Source organism: Hylobates moloch, unplaced genomic scaffold (genome assembly GCF_009828535.3).
Source record: "Hylobates moloch isolate HMO894 unplaced genomic scaffold, HMol_V3 SCAFFOLD_2, whole genome shotgun sequence".
NCBI classification, from domain to species: domain Eukaryota; kingdom Metazoa; phylum Chordata; class Mammalia; order Primates; family Hylobatidae; genus Hylobates; species Hylobates moloch.
In genome coordinates, this window is record NW_026652277.1 from 122,820,589 (window position 1) to 122,848,224 (window position 27,636).

Below are 27,636 nucleotides of genomic sequence, written 5' to 3' on the forward strand. Positions count from 1 at the left end.
CAGTCCTTCCACCTTGGTCTCCCAAGGTGCTGGGATTACAAGCATGAGCCACTGTGCCCAGCCTCTGTTTTTATTTTTTTTCTACCACTATTCCTCATTTGTTCATTCATTATGTCCATCTTTTAAGTTGTTGAACATATTTATGATAGCGATTTTGAGTTATTTCCTGCTATTTCCAACATTTGGGTCTTTTTAAGATCTTGACTACTTTTTTCCTTAAATATGGGTCACTTTTTCCTGCTTCTTTTCATGCCTAGTAATTTTTTTATTGTATGTAGAATGTTGGGCTAATAGATCGTAGGGAGTCTGGGTCATTTGTTTTCTCTACAAGATGTTGACTTTTGTTCTGGTAGACAGTTTTTGCTTCCTCCAATTTTGTTTTATTCTAGATTATGGTAGATCTATTTTCATGTTTTGCTTAGTCCTAGATGCAGTCCTAGGGTACTTAGAGTATGATCCTTATTCCTAAGGCATGAGTTTACTAGGATCTCAAGTGAAATACCTGTGTTTCTCGATTTGAAATCCAGTGTGGTTTCTTGGCTTCTGGCTAGGCCAGAACTCCAGTATCTCCCAGCATTTTGTGGCCTTGGATATTTTTGCATATCTCTCTGCCAAACAACAAAGTCTGCTGCTGTGTTTTGAAGGGTCTCAACCTGTGCACATGCAACCTGGCCCTTAATTATGAATAAGGAGGGAAAGGTACAGGATTTGCACAGATCTCTTCTCTCCAGTATCCTGTCCCATGAATTCCAACTGCTTTAGAAACTCTGAGCTGAAATTTATGCCTTTATGGCTCACTGAGATCACTGCTGTGCTTGTGTTTCATTGTCTTCTTGCCCCTTAGTCCCAAAAGTCTACCCAGGCAGAAAGCTAGGGCAAACATCTGGGCTTACTTTGAGTGTTTCCCTTCTATCAAGCACTACAGTTTTTTACTACCTATTGTCCTGTCCAGTGACAATAAACAGTTGCCTCTTATATCTTTCCCATTATTATAGCTGTAGACCGCAGAAGAGTAAGTCTAATAAGTCTATCATATTCAGAAGCCCACTGAACCTATATACAGTATTCATAACTTTTTTGTAATACAGATATAAAATAGCTGTACTATAAAAATTACATGTAGAAATTTATTTTGGGGTTGCAAGTTGTTTTACAGCCGGACTGTGGTACCATTTCCAGAGATAATTTCTTTATAACCTCTTGTATTAGTTTTTGTTTTCCAATCCATCAGCTATTCCCCATCACCTATTAAAGGATCTTGTCTCTAAGGTCTTTTTATATACATGACACTGAATTTATGTCTCGGCATGAGGTTGAATTAAAATATATGTGGTATGTTTTCTGCTACACATCATCACTATCATCTGCCATCTGACAGCATAGGAAATTATTTGGCTCCTACACTTATACCTAACATGCAGCTCATTTGAAGAGTGTTGTATTTCTCATTTTTGCAGTGTTGAGTGTTTAATTTGCCTTGACATGTTATGCTGCTTCAATCAAGGTGATTTTTCTTCCTCTTTCTGTATATGTATATTACTCAGTATAATTTTTATCTTAGTATCCCCGTGTACCTCTTCTTTCATTTTCTTTTACTTGTATGGAATGGCTTAAAGCCAATTTATTTATCATAGACAAGTACAAGCATTGATATTGTATTATTGTGTAGTTTTACCACTACATTTTAAAATTGAAGTATGTATTAGTTTACTATAACTTACTTTTTTCTATGTATTATGGTTAAGGAATATAGATAAATAGTTTAAATTACATATAGAGAGAGATTACATTACTTTAAATTTATTTCAGTATAAGAATAGGGGCATTACAAAAATATTTAGTATAAAAAGGAAATATTGACCTAGTAGTGTTAAGAAGTGTTGCTTTAAACAAATTAAAACATACTTATTTTATAGTCTGAATCTGAGCAATTCAATATCTGAACGTTTTGGATCTAATTCTACTGGCTGTAGCTCATGGTCCCTTATTTATTTAATTATTTTGTCTTCTATGATTTTTTTAACCAGAAATTCATATTTCTTGAACTTTTGTCTACAGGAATTTTTTGACTCCTGGCTTGAAAGTGCATTTTCTCTGAGGAGGGTATGTGTTTATTTTATCATGTTCCTAGAGGTACTTGTACCAACTGGGAACCGTTTAAAAAGAAATTCTCAGCTTGAGTTGTAGCCCCACATGAGCTGCAACACCATATAGCATCTGGCTTGTGATATCAGTTCTCAAGGGGGAGATCGTTTTCTCTTCCTCCCACCACATACTTGGGAGCAGAAAAGTTATCTTGCCTTTTCCCTTCTTTGAGGTAACTACTTTTCATTGATCTTTTCGTTCTGACTATAATTTTGGGCAGGGGCTCCAGCTTTCTGTGGGACAGGATCTCCTGTTAGACTCCTAATTCTGGACAGATCTTAGGCTTTGTTTTCTAACTCCTGCTGCATCATCCAGTTTACAAGGTGAAAGCTTCAGATTGTTGCTAGTGTTCTGTAGATGTCTCCAAAATGAGAGGCTATTTTAGTGCTCCACTTACCTCCCTAGTTTTCTGCTTTCACTTTGTTTTTGGCTTCTAAGCATCACTGACTTTTCAGTGCCATCAGCAAAGCAGTTCAAAGGATGCTTTAGAAATATTTTTCCAGCATTTTTAGTTGTTTTTCAGTGGTATGGTTGTTCAGAATATTTTATATGCTACTTGGAAGGAAATGAAGTGTATTTTTGTATGTAATGTAATTATGTTATATATAATATAATTTTAATGTATGGTTGTTGCTTTTTAAAATTTGCACTTTTGCTCCTGTGGGTATTTTAAAGGTATTTGTGCCATTTTTCTTTCTCTTTTTGTGAATTGCCTATTCATGTCCATTGTCTGTTTTTCTATTGGACTCTGGTGATTTTCAAAAGAATATATAGTACATGGCTTTGGAAAGGGCTGCTTTTCTGAGGAAATGAGTCCCCTAGGAAGATCTGTTTCCTAAGATATGCTTGTCAGACTTTGAGGAAGTTTGATACTGGGGCTATGGTTTAATTTTAGTTCCTTAATTCTTTTGTATTCGTTTTATGTTCAATCTGTGGCCTCTTACTATCTCCTACTTGCTAAATCCAGCAGTCTGTTTTAATACCTCATCTTGTTGGATCTCTCTATTAGCCACTTTCTCGAATGCGAAACTATATATATATATATATATATATATTTTTTTTTTTTTAAACTAGGGAGAAGTATCTCTTTCCTTGTCTTCCTTCTACTTTTCTGACTGTTCCTTCTTAGAACGCCTAACTGGTTCCTCCACCTGAAAGTTATTAAATAGTGGATTTCCTGAAAGCTTTGGCTGCAGTTCTTGTTTCACTCTTCACATTTTGCTAGGTGACCTCTGAGCTTTAGCTACTATCTGTTCTTTCAGTGATGTCTCCCAAGTCTGTGACTTCAACCTTAGCATCTCTTCAAGTTTCAGACTCGCTGTGTCTCCAGAGATGCACATCCACATGTGGTTAACTTGTAGTTTTTCCATTACTATTTTATTGAAAAATCCTTATAGTGGTAAGTGAAGCTTAGTAAGATTTGACAAAAAATTGATTAGATAAAGGAAAATTGAACTGTGTAGTAGTTTTGCCCAGAAGATGAAGCTTGTGCCATAGAGTTACATTATAGCTCAGTGGGTGCCTGTTACTCTGAAATATTACTAAAATGTATGACAATACTATTTGGCCCAAAAAGTATGGCAAATAGGAATTCATGTTTTTATTGCATTTGACACTAGTCATTTTACATTTCTTCCACTTTAATGATGCTGCCCTTTAGTACTAAATATTCTTTTTTCATTCTTACATTCCAGCATCTTACAATATTTTCCCTTTTCATTTTCTTTATTCTCACGTTACTCTATTTTTTTTTAAGACGGAGTTTCACTCTTGTTGCCCAGGCTGGAGTGCAATGGTGCAATCTCAGCTCACTGCAACCTCCGCTTCCCGGGTTCAAGCAATTCTCCTGCCTCAGCCTCCCGACTAGCTGAGATTACAGACCTGCACCACCACGGCTGGCTAATTTTGTATTTTCAGTAGAGACGGGGCTTCTCCATGTTGGTCAGGCTGGTCTTGAACTCCTGAGCTCAGGTGATCTGCCTGCCTTGGCCTCCCAAAGTGCTGGAATTATAGGCGTGAGCCACCGTGCCCAGCCTTTTACTCTGTTTTTTAATAATACAAGATGAAGGTGACTGATTTGCTAATTCATTTTTTTGTTTGTTTGTTTGTTTCTTTGTTGAGATAGGGTCTCACCTTTTTGCCCAGGTTGGAGTGCAGTGGTGTGATCGTGGCTCACTGCAGCCTCAACCTACTGGGCTCAAGCAATCTGCCCACCTCTGCCTCCCAAAGTTGTTGAGATTATAAGAGTGAGCCACTGTGCTTGACCTATAATTAATTTTTTGTTTGTTCGTTTCGTTTGTATTATCCACAGTAATATAAATATCACAGTGGTTGGTGACTGAGTGGTATGAGCAGACTGATAGATGCACCTGGAGTATCAGTTACTGTGACCAATCTGTGACATGGCATGAAGGCCAGAGATCAGCAATCTACTCCCAAATAGACAGGAAACTGAGATGACATCATGGGTTTAGGAGAATTGACTTCCAGTAAGCATGATGTTTTAAAGCCCAAAATATAGTGACTTTTTCAGTAGTGCTTTTTCCATTTCTTTGAACCAACCAGGTATTACACCAGTAAACACTGTGAATGCAGTGATAAATGTAGAACTTATTGGAAGAGATTTGGAAACTAGGGTTGGGTCTAAATGACCTTGAAGAGATGAGTTGAGTTTGAGATTACAAAAAAACATAAAAGTGGAAATAATTTGTGAGTGATCAGAGTAAAGAAAGTAGTTTGTATATGGGAAGTTGATTAATTTTTCAAAAGGGAGTTGATAGACAAATATAAGTGTAGATCTTGGTGACTCTAGAAAGGTACTGAGAACAAGATAGGAAAATGATATCAGTAAGGTAGAAAGAAAACCAATTTAATATTCTGAAAACCAGATGAAAGAACAGTCCCTAGAATATAGGAATAGTCAGCAAATTCCCAGTACTTAAAACTGTACAACACAAAGATAGTCTACTTTATCATTTTCTTTATCTGCAAATTTTCCGATAGAATTTACATAAACTAAGTTACCCTGCAATTTGATTTTTAGGGACTCCAAGGGATAAAGCAGAAAAATATTAAATATTTAGACAGTGAGCTACATATAGGAAGAAATGCATGGCATCTGCAACAAAGCAAATTAATTTACTAATATCTAATCAAAATGGAAGAGTAGGAGATGGTCAAGAAAATTCCAGTAGATAAGGAATGGAAAATAGAAATTAATTATAGAGCATTCATAAGATGTATACATATATTATATCATTATTGGGCTATTTAGTTTGATCTCTTTAGCATTCTTGTAAAGAGAAAAATATTTTAAACTTCTTCTGTTATTTGTTTTTGCTCTCGTTCCCCCCACCCCCACCCCCCAGTTCATGAGGGCTTCAATTCATCTACCATGAATTGTCTTAACACTGGTGGAGAAATTTCACCTACCATTTATATATGGAGCTTTATAATTAACAAAACATTTTAAAATATGTATCTCATTTAAGACCAACAGCAACCAAATGAAGTAAGTGGAAATTATGTTCATCTTTAAAAATGAGTTCTTGAAGTATGAAGCTTACTTATAGAGGAGGAAACCCAGAGAGATTAGGTGGTTTTATCATGGACCACCACCTGAGTTACAGGCTGAAATCCTGGATTCTCTTTTATATTAGATTTGAGGTCATGAACAATGTGTACATAAACTTTGAAACTTAGGGTTCTTTTTTCTACTGTAAGATGAGAGTTTTAAAAATATTACATTGTAAAATATATTTAATATTCTGCTCAGTAGTCTTCATTTCCATTTTCTTTTCCAAGCCAGACAACTTGCCTTCCTAAACATGTCCTCTGCTTTTCTACTTCGGTGTTATACTCAGGCCATTTATTTGCCTGACATATTTTCTTTCCCATCTCTGCATCTATTTAAACCTTACTTATTTTTATTTTTATTCTAATGTATTTATTTCTTTTAGACAGGAATATTTTCTTAAATAGTACTGCTCCTTGCGGAGCAGGGCTGACTTGGAGGCAGGGCTCTCAGAGTCAGCCTAAACCTTATTCATTTTAAAATAACTTTTAAGTACTATGTTGCAGCCAGGCCAACTCCTTTACAAAGTCATCCCTCTCGCTGTCAGTAATTATGATTGTGTCATTGTTCTGTTTTGTTTTGTTTTTGATTATGTCATTTTTGGAAAAGACATAACACTTTCTATCTTACAGCATTTAACAAAATCTACATTTTATTAGCCATTGCTATACCAGGAAGAACAGTTGTCAGCAACAGTTACCATTTGACGCCAACGGACTGTTTTAAAATATATTTTTAAGTGACATTACAAATAATTTACAAATATATAAATCAAAGCCTGCTTTAAAAACTGCATTGGAAATTAGCAAGACTTTAACAAACTGAAATTTTTCTTGCATGTGTTTCTGGTATGAAGATACTAATTTTCATAATGGGTGATTTCCGTTGAGTGCAAGTAATTGTGCATGAATGATCCTGGAACATACCTATTTTGTAAATAGCGATTCAGTTTTCAAATACATTTCTAAGAGGTTCCAGCTTATTGTTCCTGGTGGTTCTTGCATTTACATCCTCAAAATAAATACTTTTGAAAGTTTTCAGGGCTCGTAATTTTGTAAGAAGGTGGTCATTTTCTTTAGCCTATGATTACAAAACATTTTCATTTTTAGACATTGATTAGAATGACCAATTCAATTGATTTTTTTTCATTTCTATGTTATTCCCTTTCAGTCAGTGCCTTAAGCATTTGTCCACTTATGAGCCATATTTCTTATGTATGGTTTCTTATGTAAATTTCTTAGTACAAACCTCATAAAAGGTAAAATACTGTCATGTGTTCTTTTAGTAAAAATTTTTGTCCAAAAATATTGCATGAGGACATCCTGTTGAATGACTAACTGGGTAACAAATTTCCTTTTTGTCCTTAGAAATAATATTGTTTACTCATTGATTCAGTGAATATTTATTTATTTGTCCTATATAAAGGCTCATACTCTGAGATTTAGTTTATACAATTCATCATTATCATTAGAGTCTAGAGTGCTGCTAGTTATCTTTTTCTATTTATGCTCTTATTCATCTTCTCTCTGCCATTATGGACAGAAATGAAAATTTCTGAATTCTCAGCTGTGTTCAACGTAAGGTTAAAAAGAAAAAGATTATTAAAAACACTGTCCCAATGTCTTTGGTACATTCTTGGAAGATCAGGCAATACTTTAAGCAAGACTGAGAAGGGCGGATCACTTGAGGTCAAGAGTTCAAGACCAGCCTGGCCAACATGGTAAAATCCCATCTCTACTAAAAATACAAAAATTAGCTGGGCATGGTGGCGCATGCCTGTAGTCCCAGCTACTCGAGAGGCTGAGGCACGATAATTGCTTGAACCTGGGAGGCTAAGGTTGCAGTGAGCCAAGATCGCGCCACTGCACTGCAGCCTGGGTGACAGAGCAACACTCCATCTCAAAAAAAAAAAAAAAAAAAAAAGGTAAAGTAAAGGATAATAAAACAGCAATGATTTATTTCTCTATTTTATCGTCACTTGCTGGGCACAGTGGCACATGTCTACTTGACAGGATCCTTTGAGGCCAGGTGTTTGAGGCTGCACTGTGCTACAGTCACACCTATGAATAACCCCTACAATCCAGCCTGGGCAAGATATTGAGACTCAGTCTTAAAAAAATTTTTTTTCAGAATTCTATTTTTCAATATGTCTTATTAAATATAATAGTTATAATAATAATTATATTGTAACTATTTTATCTTTTAGTGTAGTTAGAAATAAGTCCCAATACTATGAAAGATCAAAATGTTTCAAGATATAGGAAGAACAAAAGCACTGAGAAGAAACAAAAAAACTAAAATTGGGTCCAATAACTCAGTGTTAAAGCTAGTTGGTGATCTAGAAGTCTCTGTGCCTAAAAGTGCTTATAAATGTTTCTTGCATCTCATGTAGTGGCTCTGTGGTGCATATTTACTGTATGTTAAAGGATAATTTTCAAAAAAGGCAGCATTATGATTTTTATGCAAATATCAGATGAATAAGTGTTAAAGAATTTATTGAACTCAGTTAAGTGAGAGAACCAAATGTTTTAGCTTGTTCAAAGGAGAATCAAAGAATAGACATATTTGTAGATCAGGTATATTGACATGAATATGCAAATGAAGCCAAAACTGGCTTCCACAGTGGGGAAGGGAAATCAGTTGACTCTCCACTCTCCAGGGTAGAATTTGCCCCTCTGTAAAGAAAAATGATGTTGTATTTCTATCAGTTATCAGTCATGGAAAGAGCTATAAAATAACCCTCTTAGAATCAGAATCAGATAATCCAGAAGCTGGGTTCCAGATGTTTTCCACTGAAGCAGAGCTTTCCCCCGCACATATATTGCATTCATTCAAATTACATGTCAAACACATAAAGAGAACTTTACATTCAGAGTGGTAAATAACACTGCCATTTGTAGCTATTGTATTTTTAAATGTGTATTTTCTGAAATAAATATATTTTTTGAATAAAAGGCTCAAGTATTGCCCAAATTTACCTCCTTTTGCCACACCAGTCAGGGTATCATTCAATATTTTTTAAAGAAAAATCTAGAAAAAAATATTCAGTGGCTTTGTTTCTCTTGTTCTACTAAGAGAATAAGCCAAGTTCTTCATGGAAAGTTCCTCCAGCCAAATCGGAGATGAAAACTCGTCATTCAAATACTTAAGGAACTGTACTCATAACAAAGCCATTTTTTTGGCTTACAGAATATGTGCAAATAAATCTGTTAACATGTAGAATCTAGCCCTAATGATTAGAAGTTATTAAGAGTATTTGGACTTGTATAAACAATCTGGTTCTATCCGGGGATTCAACTGCTCTTGCCATACTTACCTTCAGATTTTACCTCCACCAGTGGCTGTGTATTCACAGGGTCACAGCCTTGAAATGTTCAAATAGGAAGACAAGACCCCTTAAGGGATCAGTGATCAGAGAAAAGATCTGTAGAGATGTCTTAGCAGCTTGACCATCAGGCTTTAGTCATAAAAAGATTATGACACGAAGGGCACCCTCAATCAGCAAGGAGAAGGAAAGGAAGTAGCCATGAGGCCAAGAACACCGTACAAGACTTTATCTTGAGCTCTAATTTTTAAAGTAAGACCTACACAAGAGAAGATAATATCACAGTTTAAGGAGGTTATCTGAACATGGTAGCAATTTTCCTTGTTCAATTTTTACTTACGTACATGGTGAACAGTTGAAGAACTGCTGATTCTTGGCAAAAGGCAATATATAGTCTGTCACTGGAAGACCAATTGGGTCAGAGGGAGAAATGGACAGAGGTCATTTACTTCTCATTTATACTTCATCGTTTTCCTCAGTGGTAGCTGGTGCTGGAATGGGAGACCAAACTTACTGATCATTAGAAGCCTTTCCTTTCTGACTTGAGCAAAATGGTTTTAATTCCTTCTGATTGCTGTGTAGCTATCAAGACAGGTGATGGCTTGGGACAGTCTTCTTTTGGCTCTTGCACATGAATTCATACTGAGAACACATTTTGGTTGAATCATACCAGGCACTGTGTTCTAAGACCACTGGCCCTCTATAAATATTTTTAATGCTATTCATATAAACATTGTCAAAATGGAAAGATTATTAATATTTATTACTAATTCAATAATGTAATAATTCAGGGGGCTGGGGGTATTCTGGCTTACACCTGTAATCCCAGCACTTTGGGAGGCCAAGGTAGGTGGATCACTTGAGCCGAGCCTAGAAGTTCGAGACCAGCCTAGGCAACATAGTGAGACCTCGTCTCCACTAAAAATACAAAAATTAGCTAAGGCATGGCGGTACACACCTGTAGTCCCAGCTACTTGGGAGGCTGAGGCAAGAGGATTGGTTGAGCCCAGGAGCTCTAGGCTGTAATGAGCTGTGATGGTGCCATTGCACTCCAGTCTGGGTGACAGAGCAAGACCGTGTCTCAAAAAATAATAATTAGTTAATAAGTAGGAAGTGCTAGTAGTTAGTAGTAAGTGCTAGTAATTCAGTAGTAAGTCAGTTATACACCAATAGAAAGGTGTTTTAACATTCTGTCTTCATTAAAAACTCAGATTCTACCAGCATTGTTAGTTGCATCAAAGGTAACCCAGTCATAGGTAACTTCAAAGCTTTGAGTAACCCAGAAGATATTTACTTTGCTAAAACTAGGGTAACATCTTTTAATCTAGCGCCCTTTTGCCCCTGGCTTGCAAACAACCAGTATAAATTTGAAGCTGTTATCTAATCTTGTATGTACAGTACATCAGTCATGCCACCAAAATTGATTCTTGACTTCTATACGCCTTTCTTTCCTTTGGAATTTCTCATGTTCTCTCTTCCTTCTGTGTTTTAATGGAGAAGTGTATGTGATAAAATGTGAGCTAGTCACTATTTTGTAGTCCTTATTTTGTATACCTAAAGTATTTTTAATATGGTGTTAAAATTCTTTTATATATTGTTTGGACATTTACATCTACTTCTCTAGATAACAAATTATTGCCTCACTTATCAGGTAATCATGATGAAATTCTTCTTTTAAAATTTCTTGTGCTCTGGTCATATGTCCTAATAGTAAGACATTTTACATATAGATAGATAGATAGATAGATAGATAGATAGATAGATAGATAGATATGAAAGATATGACTTTAGAATGACTTACAAAATAATATTGTATTAATAGATAAAAAGAATGCTGGCTGCAGAACCAAAGCCTAAAAGAAATCATGCGATGAGAAGAAAAAAAATATTTGTAAGAGTTGACACAAAGCTCTAGTGGAATTGTATTTCTTCAGGCTGAGCTGATGCTTATTTACAGCAGATGTCACACCTCTGACACTGTGAATTTGAAGTAGTCTGGTGAAAAAAGCAAGCAGCCCTGATGGTTTTAAGTTTTCGGCAAGGCTGCTCTAATAAATGAACAAACATTTCCAGACTGTATATTATAATCTGATTCTTCCATCTAAGCAAGCACCTAATTTTAACCATTTCAAGATAAGTTAAACATTGAACGTCTTCTCTTCCTTTCATAATTGATAGTAGTACTAACCTTTTAAAACACTTTAACTCAAAGGTCAGTAAGACCAAATAGAGTCGATAAACTGACCTTGCTTCCAACAAGGATGAATGTAAACCTGCAGTTAGGATAGTTACAACACTACAACAGCAAAAATGCATGTGGCTTTTATTTATTTGTGTATATGTGTGTGTGTTACTCCTGAACTGGACGCTCCTTCTTAGTTGTCTTGGGTTCTGAAAGCAGCACTGGCTGAGTACCCACTGCATGTGAGATTGGGTCCTATTTCATAACAAACTGCTTTTACTCCCAGGAAATTGGAAAGCATGAAGTTATCTGTGTTTGAGCACATCTTTCTCTCTCTCTCTTTTTTTTAAACTTTTCCATTAGCCAGAACAGATTATCTGTCTGAGATGTTGTTTGTCATGTAAGAGAGAGATAACATTTCTATTTGAAATAAAGTTTTAACTTGTGACCTAGAATTCATTATTATGCTCCTTCTCAAGTTACAGTGCAAAGTAGAAAACTTTCATCAAATGAATATTGTTCCATTGATTTGACACAGAATCTACCAAGTACTTTTAAACATAATGGAATGATACATAAAAATGTCTGGTTTATAGCTGTGCCTGATTGAAGTGCCCTTATATGAAAAATGTTCCCCTTTGCTCCCATGCCTCCAGTGATTTCTCTCCCCTTCCGTGTCTTGTTTGCTTTTAGAACTGCTACATGTTTCATCCCCATTTCTCAGTGACCTGCACCACCATTCATTACATACCCATTCCCCGCATTTTTCCTCTTACCTTCTTGTTTTTATAAGATGATGAAAGGTTTGTGAATAGAGCTATTACTGTATTTTAGCTGGTTTTCAGTATACTTTGGTGCATTTTCACTGATGTTATGAGATAGTTAATAGCATTAATCAGAGAAAGTGTTCAAAGGCTAATAAACATAAGACAATCCAAAAACCAGTCAGGAGAAGATATTAAATGAGATAAAATGTGTAAATCTTAACCATCCAGCTAACTATTCACATACCTTTCATTGGCATCTAATACAAAGTTGTGCACATAGTAGATATTCTTCAATTTTTTTTCTCCATTTGGTTTTCATTTGATTCTATGAAAATGATTAAATGAATATTATAAGCAGTTGAATCCACTAACAGACAATGTATCTAGTTAATTTCTCATCATATAATCAGATGATAAAAGAGGTTAGAACAGTAGTTGATAAATTTTTTAAAAAATTAGTTTAGTTGGTCTGAACACTGAGCTTTAGGGGAGACATAGAGTATTCATTTCCACTGCCAGCAGTTCAGAGTTTGAATTTACTTTGGTTCCATGAGACCACAGGCTGATCCCTGCTTGTTACGCTGAATAGTACTGGACAATACAGAGCCTTCCAAACACACACGATTTATTATGCAACAGAAAGAACCAAATGGCAATTATGCTAACTGAATTTTGCTTTTTATTTAATAATACTGAGCACCTACCCATAGGGTGGTCTGATTAAATAGGTTTAAATACTATCTATTATGGACTTCCTTTTCTTTAGGTATAGAAAACAGAGTGAGCAGTAGTTATCTTGTTAATGGCATTCTTTTAAGCACAATGTAGTTTAGATATGAGGGTTTTGAAAAATAACATACTTAATCATTTTTACAAAAAGCAGAGATCTTGTTATTATATTTATACTGACAAGAAAGTAATTTTCTATTTAAATGCCAACAGAGGCCGAATGCAGTGGCCCACACCTGTAATCCCAGCACTTTGGGAGGCCGAGGCAGGCAGATCGCTTGAGGCCAGAAGTTTGAGACCAGTCTGGCCAACATAGTGAAACCCTGACTCTACTAAAAATACAAAAAATTAGCTGGGTGTGGTGGTGCACACCTGTAATCCCAGCTACCCAGGAGGCTGAGGCATGAGAATCATTTGAACCTGGGAGGTGGAGGTTGCAGTGAGCCAAGATTGTGCCACTGCACTCCAGCCTGGGCAACAGAGTGAGACCCTGTCTCAAAAAACAAAACAAAACAAACAAACAAAAAAACAGAATTTGGCCATGAGGAGAAATGTTTGCAAGAGCATGTCCATGCTAAACAAATTTATATGCTGTTCAAAATTATTTTAGATGTAGGCAATAGAAGATGGAGAATTAAAAGAGTTATTATGGGAAATCAGTAATTGTTAATTGGTAATGATGGTGAAATTTAGGGAAAGTAGCTATTGATTAAGGAGCCGTAAATTTGCTGGGTGCAGTGGCTCATGCCTCTAATCCCAGCACTTTGGAGAACCAAGGTGGGAGGATTACTTGAGCCCAGGAGTTCAAGACCAGACTGGGTAACAAAGTGACAGCCCATCTCTACAAAAAATTAAAAAAAATTAGCCAAGCATGTTGGCACACACCTGTAGTCCCAGCTACTGAGGGATGCTGAGCCCTGATTGTGCCACTGTAGTCCAGCCTGGGTAACAGAGCAAGACCCTGTCTCAAAAAAAAAAAAAAAAAAGCTGTAAGTTATCATCCATTTTGATGACACAAGTATACATTGAACCTGTTCTTGATTGATAAATTATAAATTGAACAGAGAAACCATATCTGAAGTTAAACTCAGTAGGTTTTTGCAGTGTGTGCCTTCCAGGGATCAGTGATGGTAAAAGGTTGAGGAGCTTTTCCGCCATCACAACCAGAAATTTCAAGGATCCATTCTCAATAAGGAAATAAGAGATATATACACACACTTCTTCCCTCCCTCACTTACTCCCTTCTTTCCTTCTCTTTCCCTTCCTTCTTCCCTCTTTCCATCCCTCCCCTCTTTTCCTTTCTGAGGCATGAGTGAGTAACCTGTTGAAAACTGTTTTGAGAGATTTATTCTCTTTTGAACCACATTCCTTATAGTGGGAAATATAGTGGTAAGATTGTCAGTGCAACACTTGAGTTTGTTAATAGCTGTAGTTCTCAAGTAGCTGCACATCACCATCTCCTGGGAAACTTTTAAAAAGTACTGATGCTTAGGGCATCATGCTCAAAGATTCTGATTTAATTGGTCTAGAGTAGGACCAAGGCATTAGTGTTTTTTGAAAGCTTTCAAAATGGTTCTGAGTCACTGGTAGACAGGCTCACCGTCAGATGACTAACAATAATAATGAAGGTCAATTACAAAATGGCAATGGAGTTTTATAATTATAATTTCTCTTTTTTGTTTTTAATCACACAAATAATATATCAGTTCTTTCTTGTTATTTAAAAAAGAAACTATACAAAAATTTACAGAGTAAAAGTGAAATGCCAGCCAGGCATGGTGGCTAATGCCTGTAATCCTAGCACATTGGGAGGCCAAGATGGGGGGGACTACTTGAGCCCAGGAGTTAGACACCAGCCTGGGCAACATGGCAAAACTCTATCTCTACCAATAAAACCACACACACACACACACACACACACACACATATTGGTGGTCTACACCTGTGGTCTCAGCTGCTAGGGAGTCTGAGGTAGAGGATGATTGGGTTTGGGAGGTCTGGGCTGCAGTGAGCCATTATCACGCCACTGCACTCCAGCCTGGGCAGCAGAGCTAGACCTTGTCTCAAGAAAAATGAAATGCCCTTTCACCGTACTATTTTCCCTGGATGTAACCACTCTTTATTTGTCAATTCACTGTCTTCTCTCCCAGTGGTTTTTACATTCATTCATTCATTCATTCATTCATTCATTCATTTGACAGAGTCTTGCTCTGTCACCCAGGCTGGAATGCAGTGGTGCAATCTTGGCTCACTGCAACCTCTGCCTCCTGGGTTCAAGCGATTCTCCTGCCTCAGCCTCCCGAGTAGCTGGAATTATAGGCACGCACTACCACGCCTGGCTAAGTTTTGCGTTTTTAGTGGAGACGGAGTTTCACTGTGTTGGCTGGGCTGGTCTCAAACTCCTTACCTTGTGATCCGCCCGCCTAGACCTTCCAAAGTGCTGAGATTACAGGCATGAGCCACTGCACCCGGCCGGTTTTTACATGCATTTGAAAATGCACATAATTACTTATAATCATGTCTAATGTCTTTGAAACAAATGTGATCATACTGTATTTATGTATTATGCCGTGGTTTGCTTTTTTTACTTAACAATTTGTCTTGGAGATCTTTCCATGTCAATACATATAAATTTACCTCAATTTTTAAAAAATTATTTCATTATTCTATCTGCAAAATATTTTTTGGTATATGTGGCTTTAACTTATTTTTCATTTTAACAAGTTTATAGCTTAACAATAACAATTGGTTATTGTTAGCATTATTATTATAATTTAATTTTTCTAACTTTTTACCAGTATGGACAATGCTGTTGTTAATATCTTAGTACCTGAATCATTGTGTTTGTCAGTGAATATTCCTGTAGAGCAAATTCCTAGAGTGAGAGTTACTAGGTCAGAGAGTATGTGTATTAATATTTTCAAATATGCTGTCAAATTGTCCTCCAAGAGAGGCAGTCTCAATTTACATTCACTCCAACCAATAGAATCTGATTGTAATATTTCAGAGCCTAAATAAATCATTCATACTGCAGTGTGATTTAATGGGCTAACTAAAATTTCCATCTTCTCTCTTTTGACTGGAATTTTATTGAGTCACTTTGATAGCACTGATCATATAGCATATCAGCTTAAAATTCCAATTTATAATCTTAAACATATGATTAAAAAGAATAGAAAAAGTATTCACAAATTTTTAGACCAAGTTTTTCAACATGTAAAGTATAGGAGAGATGGAAAGAAAATTCAGCCTTGGCAGTGTAAAGAATCTGGACTGGAGTACTCCCAGTCTTTTGTTTTATAGATGGGATGCTCCAAGAAAGACGCTGACCTCCCCAGTAACAAAGTCTCAAGAAAAATCTACTTCAATTCTTGTGTGTCTGTGTGTGTGTGTGTGTGTGTGTGTGTGTGTGTGTGTATTAGTGTTTTAAATTCAAGATCCTAGATATTTTAGACTTATATATAATAAAATTACATCGATATTGTTGGGTATAATATTTTTATGTAATCAAAGTGGAAGTGAAATTTAATTGCTTTCAATTAAAATTCCCTTCTAGATAATCTCTAAATTTCTTCATCAATACAATTTAGATATTGTAGTTCCCAATTCATAGGCTTTGGGGATGGATTAAATTATATAACACATTAAAAACCTTTAGCACAGTGTCTGGAATTTAGTAAGCTCTCAGTGAATTGAACCTGTTTATTATTTCTGTTATTACCATTTTAATTCTCTTAAAAGTATGTTAAAGTATGTTTAGTCCTTCTGTATATAGAATATTTTGTTTTTAGCATGATTAAGGTAATAGAGGGGCATGATGCTGGCTTCTATATTCCAGAAGATCCAAATGAAAACTTTTCTGGTGTTAAATGTGTATTTATTATCTAGGAAACTTTTTAAAAGAACATAAATCATCAGTATCACCAACTATTTTTGAAAACTCCATGTTTTTACCACTGTACTTAGAAAGAATATATAAAAATTTAAGTATGGAAAACATACTTAAATAAAAATTAACTTTACTAAAATTGTTATTGTTTAACTGGCTTACAGTCTTATGAATTTGGTTATGAGAAGAATGAAATAAAAGAAACTAATTCATTAAAGTATAGGTTGATAGAGGTGAGAAGACATGTACACTATTAAAGAGACTTACTAGTTCTGTGACTCATCAAAGTTTCCTAACTCCTCTCTTGGTATTTTGGGGCTAGTCCTGTGGAGTGAGTAAACAATACCCAAATGTTTATTTAGATTGTGTAGAATCAGTCAGAACAAAATGGGGCCTTCTTCTGGAAGGTTGGTTCCAGGATCTGCCCCCCTTACCTTCAGGAGGTACAGGGTAGGCAAATTGCTTCCATAAATATGCTCTGGATCCTTTGCTTGTCAGCTCTCTGTGGTTCTCTAATAACCTTTCTGCCCACCTACCTCCTCACCACCAGCTGGCTGTGATCCAGCACTTCCATGTGTTCAGTTGATTGGCACACCATTTTAATTAAATAACAAGTATTAAAACATACTAGAATAAAAAATAATACAGCTGAGGAATGTTATTATTATCATTTCTGGATTTTAGTTGAACTGCATCAAGGTTTAAAATGATCTCTTCAAAGAATCAGCTATTTTTCCTTCAATTTAGTTCCTGTAATTTTTTTCAATCTGTGACTTTTCTTTAGCCCCTCTGCCTCCCATTTGGAAACTTTATTAATCCTTTTTTTGGTCTGTTTTTCCCAGGAATTTTTATGTAATTCCTTTTCTATATTTGTACCTTCTTCCTGCCCAAAGCTTGCACTTCTTTCTCTACTCTTTTCTCTGTCCCTGATATTGCTTTATGTACTATCTTTCAACAATTCCTTCCCCTTCAGAAGCTTACAGATCACTGTCAAAATTATCCTTAATGCCCCCATCAGACCCTCAGAATGTGGATTTGAGTTTACATATAAATTCTTATTAAGTTAAAATGTTTAAGTACTGTGAAGAATCCTAAGATACATTTTTTTCCATTATACTTTTAGACAAGCTAATCTGGATCTTCCTCTGTGGTATCGCCCCTCTTCCCAATTTTTTTCATCACTGTCAGGATCAAGGGGGAATATATAACTGATGAATATTTTCATTTACACCATTGGAATATTATTTAAAAATTAATGTCTATATTTTAACCTAGTGGTTGTCTGCTGTGCTCAGCTCCATTATTGCTGATACCATTTGAAAATATAATCTGCCTATTCAGTTGTTTGGATCAAAAAATGCAAACATTTTTAATGGTCATAGCAGATCTAAATTCTGATTTCTGAATCAGAGTTTTCATTTTTTGATGAAATCCTCAGAAATTTGGGTATGTTTTGATATTAACTAGTGTAGGTGTTTGGACTTGATTTTTAAAAACTCATGTAATTACTTCAGAATATAATTAAATAGTTCTAAAGGTCTAAACAATTTGTTTTTATTTAACCATCGTAAGTGCCTCTATTCTATCCATTGTTGCCATTCTTTCATTTAAAATCTTTTCTTTTTTTTTTGAGATAGAGTCTCACTCTGTCGCCCAAGCTGGAGTGCAGTGGCGTGATCTCAGCTCACTGCAAACTCCGCCTCCCGGGTTCACGCCATTCTCCTGCCTCAGCCTCCTGAGTAGGTGGGACTACAGGCCCCCACCACCACGCCCAGCTAATTTTTTGTTATTTTTAGTAGAGACAGGGTTTCACCATGTTAGCCAAGATGGTCTCGATCTCGTGACCTCGTGATCTGCCCGCCTTGGCCTCCCAAAGTGCTGGGATTACAGGCGTGAGCCGCCACGTCTGGCCTTAAAATCTTAAATTATAAATCTTATTTTGATAGTGTCTCAAAAATGTTGACTTTAATTTGATTGTTAATTATCTTCTATCTTTAAACGTTCCTTAAAGAAGAAATACTACTTGTACAATATGCTAGCTCATTAGAATTACAGTATTTATAAAATGATTTTATGAACTTGATAACCTTCTAAGATTAAACCAAACATTTTTGTTTATTTTATCTTTATTTGTTTGTTAAAACAGAGTCTAGCCCTGTTGCCCAGGCTGGAATGCAGTGGAGCAATCTTGGCTCACTGCAACCTCTGCCTCCCTGGATCAAGCAATTCTCCTACCCCAGCCTCCCGAGTAGCTGGAACTACAGGTGTGCCCCGCTACGCCTGGCTAATTTTTTGTGTTTTTAGTAGAGACGGGGTTTTACCATGTTGGCTAGGCTAGTCTCAAACTCCTGACCTCAAGTGATCTGCCCACCTCAGCCTCCCAAAAGTGCTGGGATTACAGGCGTGAGCCACTGCACTTGGCCTATTTTATCTTTATTTGTAATGCATGAGAAAATATCCTTTGTGCCATTGGTTCAGCATTTAATAAAGTACTTAACATGAATAATTTTATTTTTTATGTTGGACTATGGGAATATATAATAAAGTATGAGGATAGTTTTCTTTGTATACTATACATTGTTTGTGTGAGACTATGTCCTTATATTTCTTAAGCATGTAGCTAAACATGGACACACGTGATATGTTTATGCTCACATCACAATGTAAAATTCATTCCAACTACAAAGGCAAACTGATGTGGAACAGTGTGGAGGGTGAACAAAGGGGACTAAAATCATGTATAGCTTGTATGGAGTATATAGTTGTGGTATAATTTGTGAGCTGCAAGGTAGCTGAACATTTCTATTTTGGTGTCAGTCCCTTGGGGAGGAAGGGGTTTCATAATGGAGAGTGATCTGTACTCTTAGTAAGAGTGATTGACACTGAATGATTAAATAGAAGAGAATATAAATACCACTCCTCCCCCTTTTAAGGCTAAGCACATAGACACTAAATGCAAATCTTTTCAATGTGGAAGAAAGTCTAGCCTAATGATAGCACATATCAGAAAAGCCAAGGGGGTAAATTAACTATGCAGATCAAAATGTAAGGAAACCAAAATTATATAGCATCCTTAAAAATAACTTTTATAGCCCAAATCTAATGGTAAATGCACAGATAGAGGGTAATTGAAGATCCCATTTGTGAAAGTAGAATACTGACATCAGGCTCCTGGTCAATGAGTGGGCAAAATGGTTCCCTGAATTGGATAACACAATGCATACCACGGTGACTGATAAAATTGATGTGTCCGCAGGAGAGCCAGCCCTATTACTGAAGCCTTTAACCTATTTTCTCTCTTTGAAAATGAGCTCCTGAATGGAAGTTATCCTCAAGGAAGTGAATTTAATTCAAAAGAAGATATTTTATAGATGGGAAAATTTAATTTAAGAATTCACTTACCTATTGTAGAGGAGAACTGTGTGGGAAAATATATTATTATAAGTAATGTGGTTATATTTTTCAAATATGTCATTTTTCAGTGTTGTTATTTTGAGAACCTGAATTTTAAGCATTAGCAAGTAATCTTTATTATTTAATCTTACACTCTCTTAGAACATATGGCTGACAATATTAAATCTGCTCTGTAATACTTTATTAAGATACGTAATTATACAATGAATAATTTAACAACATGTGATTTCTTGTTTTTTTTCTCTTTTTGAAAATATGATTCAGTCTGTCCTAAGATAAATACTTGTTAATCATTGCAAAGAATAAAAGCCCATCTTATAAATTCATCATTCTAAAGTATATAAGGTAATATTGCTAACTGGAGAAGCAGGCAATAGTTACCCTAATTTTTGCCAATTAAAAAATTCACTGTTTAATTTATCCCAGGAGATAAAATACTAAATATCCTATATACACTGCTTAGTAGGTTGTTAGTACATTAGTAGTTTGTCTATGAAATATAAAGTAGTATAAATTATTAAGTTTGATGTTCTCACACACATACAAATATAAGTCATCATAATTCATTTTTTGTTGTGAGTCTGGACTTAAGCCAATTTTCTCAGTTAACACTTTTGTTGTTGTTGTTGTTGGAGATGGAGTCTCACTCTGTCACCAGGCTGGAGTGCAGTGGCACAATCTTGGCTCACTGCAACCTCTGCCTCCCAGGTCCAAGCAGTTTTGCCTCAGCCTCCCGAGTAGCTTGGGACTACAAGCGTGCGCCACCATGCCCAGCTAATTTTTGTATTTTTAGTAGAGGCGGGGTTTCACCATGTTGGCCAGAATGGTCTGGATCTCCTGACCTCGTAATCCGCCTGTCTCGGTCTCCCAAAGTGCTGGGATTACAAAGCGTGAGCCACCGCCACCCAGCTAGTTAACACATTTTGTTATTATTTTTTAAAAACATTATAACCTGGCCGGGTGCGGTGGCTCAGGCCTGTAATCCCACCACTTTGGGAGGAAGGGGCAGGCAGATCACTTGAGGTCAGGAGTTCGAGACCAGCCTGGCCAACATGGTGAAACTCTGTCTCTACCAAAAATACAAAAATTAGCCGGGCATGGTGACACATGACTGTAATCCTAGCTACTCCTGAGGCTGAGGCAGGAGAATGGCCCAAATCCGGGAGGTGGAGGTTGCAGTGAACCGAGATCACTGCACTCCAGCCTGGGCAACAGAGTGAGACTCCATCTCAAAAAAAAAAAAGAAAAAAAATATATATATATAAAACCTGTTCTTTGTGCTTCATAAATGAGATTTATAGAGTCATAAATGTATTTGGAAAATAAAATAGAAAGCTCTTAAAATATTTCATTTGGAGACAAGTCATTAAACGAATTCTGTATTTAAAATCAGATTTAAAACCTTTGGTAAATATAAATTTTTCTTAGTTCCACTTATGGTTTTTTATTACTTTTAATGTAAAATTTTAGAAGAAAATCTGATTGAACAAATATACCTCTGAAAAAATTTTCTTGCTTAGCTTTCCTTGCCAAGCTAAAAGCTGAACTTTCAAACATCTAATGCAAAGCCATGTCCCCAGTGTGCATTCACATATTATGGATGGATTTCCATTTATTTTAACTTAAAAGAGATCACCCTAAAAGAAAGCTAATTTCTTACAAAAAGAAAAGAAAGTTAACTTTTCTCATCATTGAACTAGCATGAACCTTTATTAATTCAATCTAAGTATTTAGAAGCTTTCTTTTTTTAGCACTGTTCTGATTCAGACATTTACTCTATTGCTCTAAAATTACTTAGTAATTTGCCAGATATCATCCTGACTTTCTGACTAGACTGACTTTCTTATATATCAAATTTCACTGCATTACTTAATTTTATACAAAGGAAAAGAATTTTCCAGTTTAGCTGGTTTCTACAGTCAAAATAATTAACATTCAAAGAAGTGTTAAACTCTTAAAATTTAATTTGGTCTAAAATTTTGCCAATTTCTGAGTGAATTGCCACTTTGTATCATTCCAACAGCTGTATTTCTACACTCTTGTTTTTAAAACTGACTGGTTGTTTTTTGTTGAATATTCGCTGCCCTCTAGTGGGCTAAATGGTTCTTTTAAAATAACCAGATAGTGTCAAATTTAAAGGAATCCTTTCTATATGGAAGTGATTAAATATTCCTACATGTTTTAATACTCTTGTTTTTCACTGTGTTTAGTTGTGTTTCACACAACTAAGTTTTTAACCTCACCAGAACATTTTGGTGATGATAGTCTTTGAACCAACAGTGTAATCAGTATAAACAATGATAAATGCTTTTAAGAAGGCACATTAAGATAAGCTTATCTCATTGATAGTTTGTGTGTTTTCTCATTTTAAAATGTGTTTTTGGATACATGCTGCCTACTTCTAAGATGTTTTCATCTTTTTTCCTTGCAGATGCTACAACTGTGGTGGCCTTGATCATCATGCTAAGGAATGTAGTCTACCTCCTCAGCCAAAGAAGTGCCATTACTGTCAGAGCATCATGCACATGGTGGCAAACTGCCCACATAAAAATGTTGCACAGCCACCCGCGAGTTCTCAGGGAAGACAGGAAGCAGAATCCCAGCCATGCACTTCAACTCTCCCTCGAGAAGTGGGAGGCGGGCATGGCTGTACATCACCACCGTTTCCTCAGGAGGCTAGGGCAGAGATCTCAGAACGCTCAGGCAGGTCACCTCAAGAAGCTTCCTCCACGAAGTCATCTACAGCACCAGAAGAGCAAAGCAAAAAGGGGCCTTCAGTTCAAAAAAGGAAAAAGACATAACAGGTCTTCTTCATATGTTCTTTCCTTTACCCGGTTGCAAAGTCTACCTCATGCAAGTATAGGGGAACAGTATTTCACAAGCAGTAGCTGACCTGGGATTTTAACTACTATTGGGGAACTGTGAATTTTTTAAACAGACAAATCACTCTAAGCAAATTACATTTGAGCAGGGTGTCATGTTTTATGTTAATTCAGAGAATAAGATACTATGTCTGTCAATATGTGCATGTGTGAGAGGGAGAGAGCCTGAGTCTGTGTGTGTACATGAGGATTTTTATATAGGAATGTAGACACATATATAAAGAGCCTTTGTCTTTATATATTTGTGTATAGATCAAAGCACACACCCTCTCTCATATAATTGGATATTTCCAAGAATTGAAAACCCATGTGAAGCATTATAGATAGTTTTAAATTTAACCCACTGGAGTTTTCTTGAAGTACCACTTCTTTTATATTATATAAAAATAAAAACATGACTGTTACCTTTTGTGTGAACCAAAGGATACTTCAGATCTCAGAGCTGCCAATTATGGGGTACTAAAGGTTTTTAAGACATCCAGTTCTCCCAAATTTGGGATTGCCTCTTTTTCTTGAAATCTCTGGAGTAGTAATTTTTTTCCCCCTTTTTGAAGGCAGTACCTTAACTTCATATGCCTCTGACTGCCATAAGCTTTTTTGATTCTGGGATAACATAACTCCAGAAAAGACAATGAATGTGTAATTTGTGCCGATATTTCACTGTTTTAAATTCTAGGTTTGATTGTAAAATTAGATGCCTATTAAGAGAAATGAAGGGGAGGATAATCTTAGTGGCTTGTTTTCAGTAGTATTTTAATACCAGCTTCTTGTAACCTTTTCCATGTTGTGAGGGTTGTATGGGATTGTGTGGCAACAGCAGCTTCCCTTGGCTAAGTCAATCTTCTACCCATTGCTTAGAGCAGGGAGCCCTCCTTATTTACTGCTGAAGACCTTAGAGAACTCCAATTGTTTGGCATATATTTTTGGTGGTTATTTTTATTCCTCCTGGAGAGTTATCTAACTTGTTTCTAAAACAAACAAGCAGCACACAAATGAATTAAATACTGGGGTTGAGAATTAAAATTAAGTAGATGTTCACAATTGCCCAATATATATGACCTGTGAATGATATGAAAAAGTGCAGCATTTAGTGGCAGTTAACAAGAGTGACAAGCCTGGGGCAGAGGTACGAAACCTCTCCCACCAGAGAGCTAGAAGTATTTTATATAGTAACTTTGATCTTATGGAAGTTAACCTTCAATGCTTATTCTGAAGTAACCTATATGGTGGATACAGGATGAACATTCAGTGCCAGGGAGAATCTTCTCAGGTTGGTTCTCAGTTAGAGTGATAAACTGGCTAGGGGCCAGTCATGGTATTGGTCCCGTTAGGTTTCGGTCATGGAAAAAAAAATTACTTTGGGGTCATCCTGGCTCTAGATGTTATGGGCAAATTTCTGAAACATCTGCAAGAAGGTACCAGTTAATTATAGTGCTTAATATTGGGAATAAGATTAAGCATTATAATTATAATGTATGGGCCTGTTGGTGTAAGCTCAGATAATTAAATAAAAATAGCATGACTCAAATGAGACATATTCTGCTGAACAGTTTCTACTTCCTCTCCCACCTGTCCTGTCATGGGAGACGTGTATAGTTGCTGCTGTTTCAGCAAGCCACCGTAAGAAGAAAATGCCTCAGGTTGGGTTGCCAGTCCTTTACAACTCAGCTTGAATTTCACAACAGTGATTGTGAGAATCTGCGTGGTATACACTGAAGTATCGGTGTGCTGTGATGCAAAGCTTACCTTTGACGATATTGAATGTGATATAGCTGTAGAGAAGTACTTCCTTGCCTTATGTGAGGATTTCAAACTTATTTAAATTATGTAGACAAATCAAAGTGGCATTGCTTAATTTTTAGCAGGCATAATAAGCAAGTTAACAGTAAAATGCAAAACATGATAAGCATTGCTCAATTTTTAGCAGGTATAATAAGCAGGTTAACAGTAAAAATGCAAAACATGATAGATAAGTCACTTTGAAAATTCAAACCAAAGTTCCTTCACCTTATGGAAATAGGAAATTATGGACTTCAAAATTGAACATTTCCTGTTTACAAAAAGAAATTCAGAGCTAAAATCATGGTAAAAAAATAGAAACACTTGAGAACTATGGTCTTTATGGGTGCAATTTGAAATCCTTTTCATCATCTTACCAGACTAAACTAAGAGCATATACCAAACCTATCTTATGGTTGAAAGTTGGGGTTTATTTTTTATATGAGAATATTATCACTATAACATAACATACTCAGGACAAAGAACTTTGCTCAGGGAACATACCATATAATATTTTTGTTGTTTCTTTACAGACTAGTCTACAGTCCTGCTTACTCAAAACAAACCAAATAACTTATACCTTTATATAAGTATTATGTACTGATGATAGTAACTACCTCTGAGTTTGACACAGATCAAAATTTTTGAATATCAGATATCAGTTATCCTATTTTTATTTCATGTGAAAACTCCTCTAAAGCAGATTCCCTCAACTCCGTGCATATGTGAATATCACTGATGTGAACACATTGTTCATTTACATACGTAAAATATTACTCTGTTTACAGCAAAAGGCTACCTCATAGTTGATGCTTAGCACACCTGTATGTATGCTGTTCCAGCCTTACAGGTGGCTGATAATTCTCTGGTACAGAACCTTTTTATCCGTATTATAAATAGCAATTCACAACTGCATGTTTCTGACAAACACTTGTGAATAATGAAGCATCTCGTTTTAGTTAGCAAAGTCGCCAAACATTTCCTTAAAATAATCATGTATTTAGTTTAAAGAATTATGGGCACTGTTCAACTTAAGCAAAACAGAACACGGAAGCAGTCTTAGAAGCATCACTTTGCCCAGAGGTGGAGGTTGGAAGGGGTAGCAGGGAGAGGGGTTGGTGTATGCAGGTATTCATGCTAGGCAAAGAGTTTAAAAGATGCCAGTGTACTTCATTTACTGTCTGTGCTGCCCTGAAGCCAAGCATATTGCAGCATTATAGCCCCAGGCACATAACTAACTAGCACTGGCTTGCCAAGGAATGAACATGCAATGCCATTACTAGCTGTTGAGGGAAAAGGGTATGTGTGAAGCATCACTTTGCAGGGATTACTAATGGTGGGGCAGCAGGTCTGTGAATTAAGTTATCTCTTGACCTCACCCTCATGTCAACACAAATGTAATTCCTAAACAAGATGCATTGCCAGTCTCTTAGCCCTGTAAGCTAATCATTTGCTACATGGCAGACTATAATGAAAACATTTTTATACTTGGGTTTCTAGTCTTCACTAGAAGGCCTTGGATGTATTTTTGCAGTTGAAAGATTTAGAAAGATTTTTACCTGCTTATAACTTGGAAGTTTAGCGTGCAATGTAAGAAAAAAGATCAAGAAATGTCATGTTATTAGCATCAGTCCACCTCCAATATCGCTGATACTTTTTTTATTCTGGCTCAGTTTTATTTTGCACCAGTGCGGCCCCAAGTTACTGCTGGTTGTATTTAGTTTGTGAATAGGAGCCCATAAGTGTTAATAGACGTTGTAACATTCACTATAAGATGAATTATACAGGACATGGGAAATCTCATTAAGTCTTAAAGTTAATTTAAATTAATTTATCTGTTTTCTCTAAGAAATGTTTATCATAAAATATATATGTGTATTTCCCCTTTGGTTATAAAATTTGGGAAAGTATGTACAAGTGCAGCTGCACTGACTTTAATTTTCTAGATGTCTTAATGAGATTTGTTTTAGAGAAGAACATCTTGTAAAAGCATCAAACTCTGTCTTACATAGCTGTCAGCAGCCTCTTTAAGATGTGGTGGTTGTATGATCTGTGTCTTAATTGTTCAGTTAGAGTGAGAAGTTGACCTATGATTCATTTTTAAGTTTTATATTTGGAACAAAGCTGCAAGTTATGGTAAAGTACTGTACTGTGAGAAGTATTATGATATTTAATGCATCTGTGGCTTAACACTTGTGAGAGTTACCAGCTTGAAAATGATGGTGTTGACTACCTCTTGAATCACATCTATCAACCACTGGCACCTACCACCAAGCTGGCTTCAATTAGTATGTGTTGCTTTTTGGTATTAACAACTCTAACCATACTAGAGACCAAAGTGAACCCTGATTTTTATATGTCTTTAATAATGGTGTTTTATCTAGTGTTTTTAAATTATCCTGTGTAGTATTTAGATTACCTCATTGTCCATTTTGACTCATGTTGTTTACAAGTGAAAATAAAAACACTTGAACTGTATGTTTTTAAAAGACAAAAAAGGGGTAAATGTTTGGAATGCATTTCACTCACGTGCAGTCATCTGGAGGGACTGAAGCACTGTTTGCCTTTCTGTACACTCTGGGTTTTATATTCTCATTTCATGCCTAATGTCTTATTCTGTCAATTATGGATATGTTGAGGTTTAAAAATATTACTTGATTAAAAATAAAACATATAACATTGGCATTTATGATGGGTTTTGGAGATTTTTTATGATGTGTGTTCTTACTAAGTGAAAGGTTAAAAGGCCATTTAGGCAGTGTTTTACATCAGTTGGAGCATAAGTTAAATGGTATTAACATATCCTGAGTGGTGAGTATTAACATGGAACTTACTCCAACAATAGAGATGCTGAATAAATGCAGTCTAAGTGAAGGAAGAAGGAAAGGTGGGAGCTGCCATCACTCAGAATTGTCCAGCAGGGATTGTGCAAGCTTGTGAATAAAGACAC

General features: G+C 36.0%; 1 protein-coding gene across 2 annotated transcripts in view; it reads left to right on the plus strand.

Annotated features, from left to right (window-relative positions):
• LIN28B (lin-28 homolog B) overlaps positions 1-23,311 on the plus strand; it is a 139,705-nt gene extending 116,394 nt beyond the window's left edge. For both annotated transcript variants that reach the window (XM_058430340.1, XM_032155885.2), the window contains one exon: positions 22,457-23,311. In XM_058430340.1, the coding sequence (XP_058286323.1) occupies positions 22,457-22,826 (370 nt within the window). In that variant the 3' untranslated portion in view covers positions 22,827-23,311. The remainder of the gene's footprint in view (positions 1-22,456) is intronic.
• Positions 23,312-27,636: the final 4,325 nt, after the last annotated feature.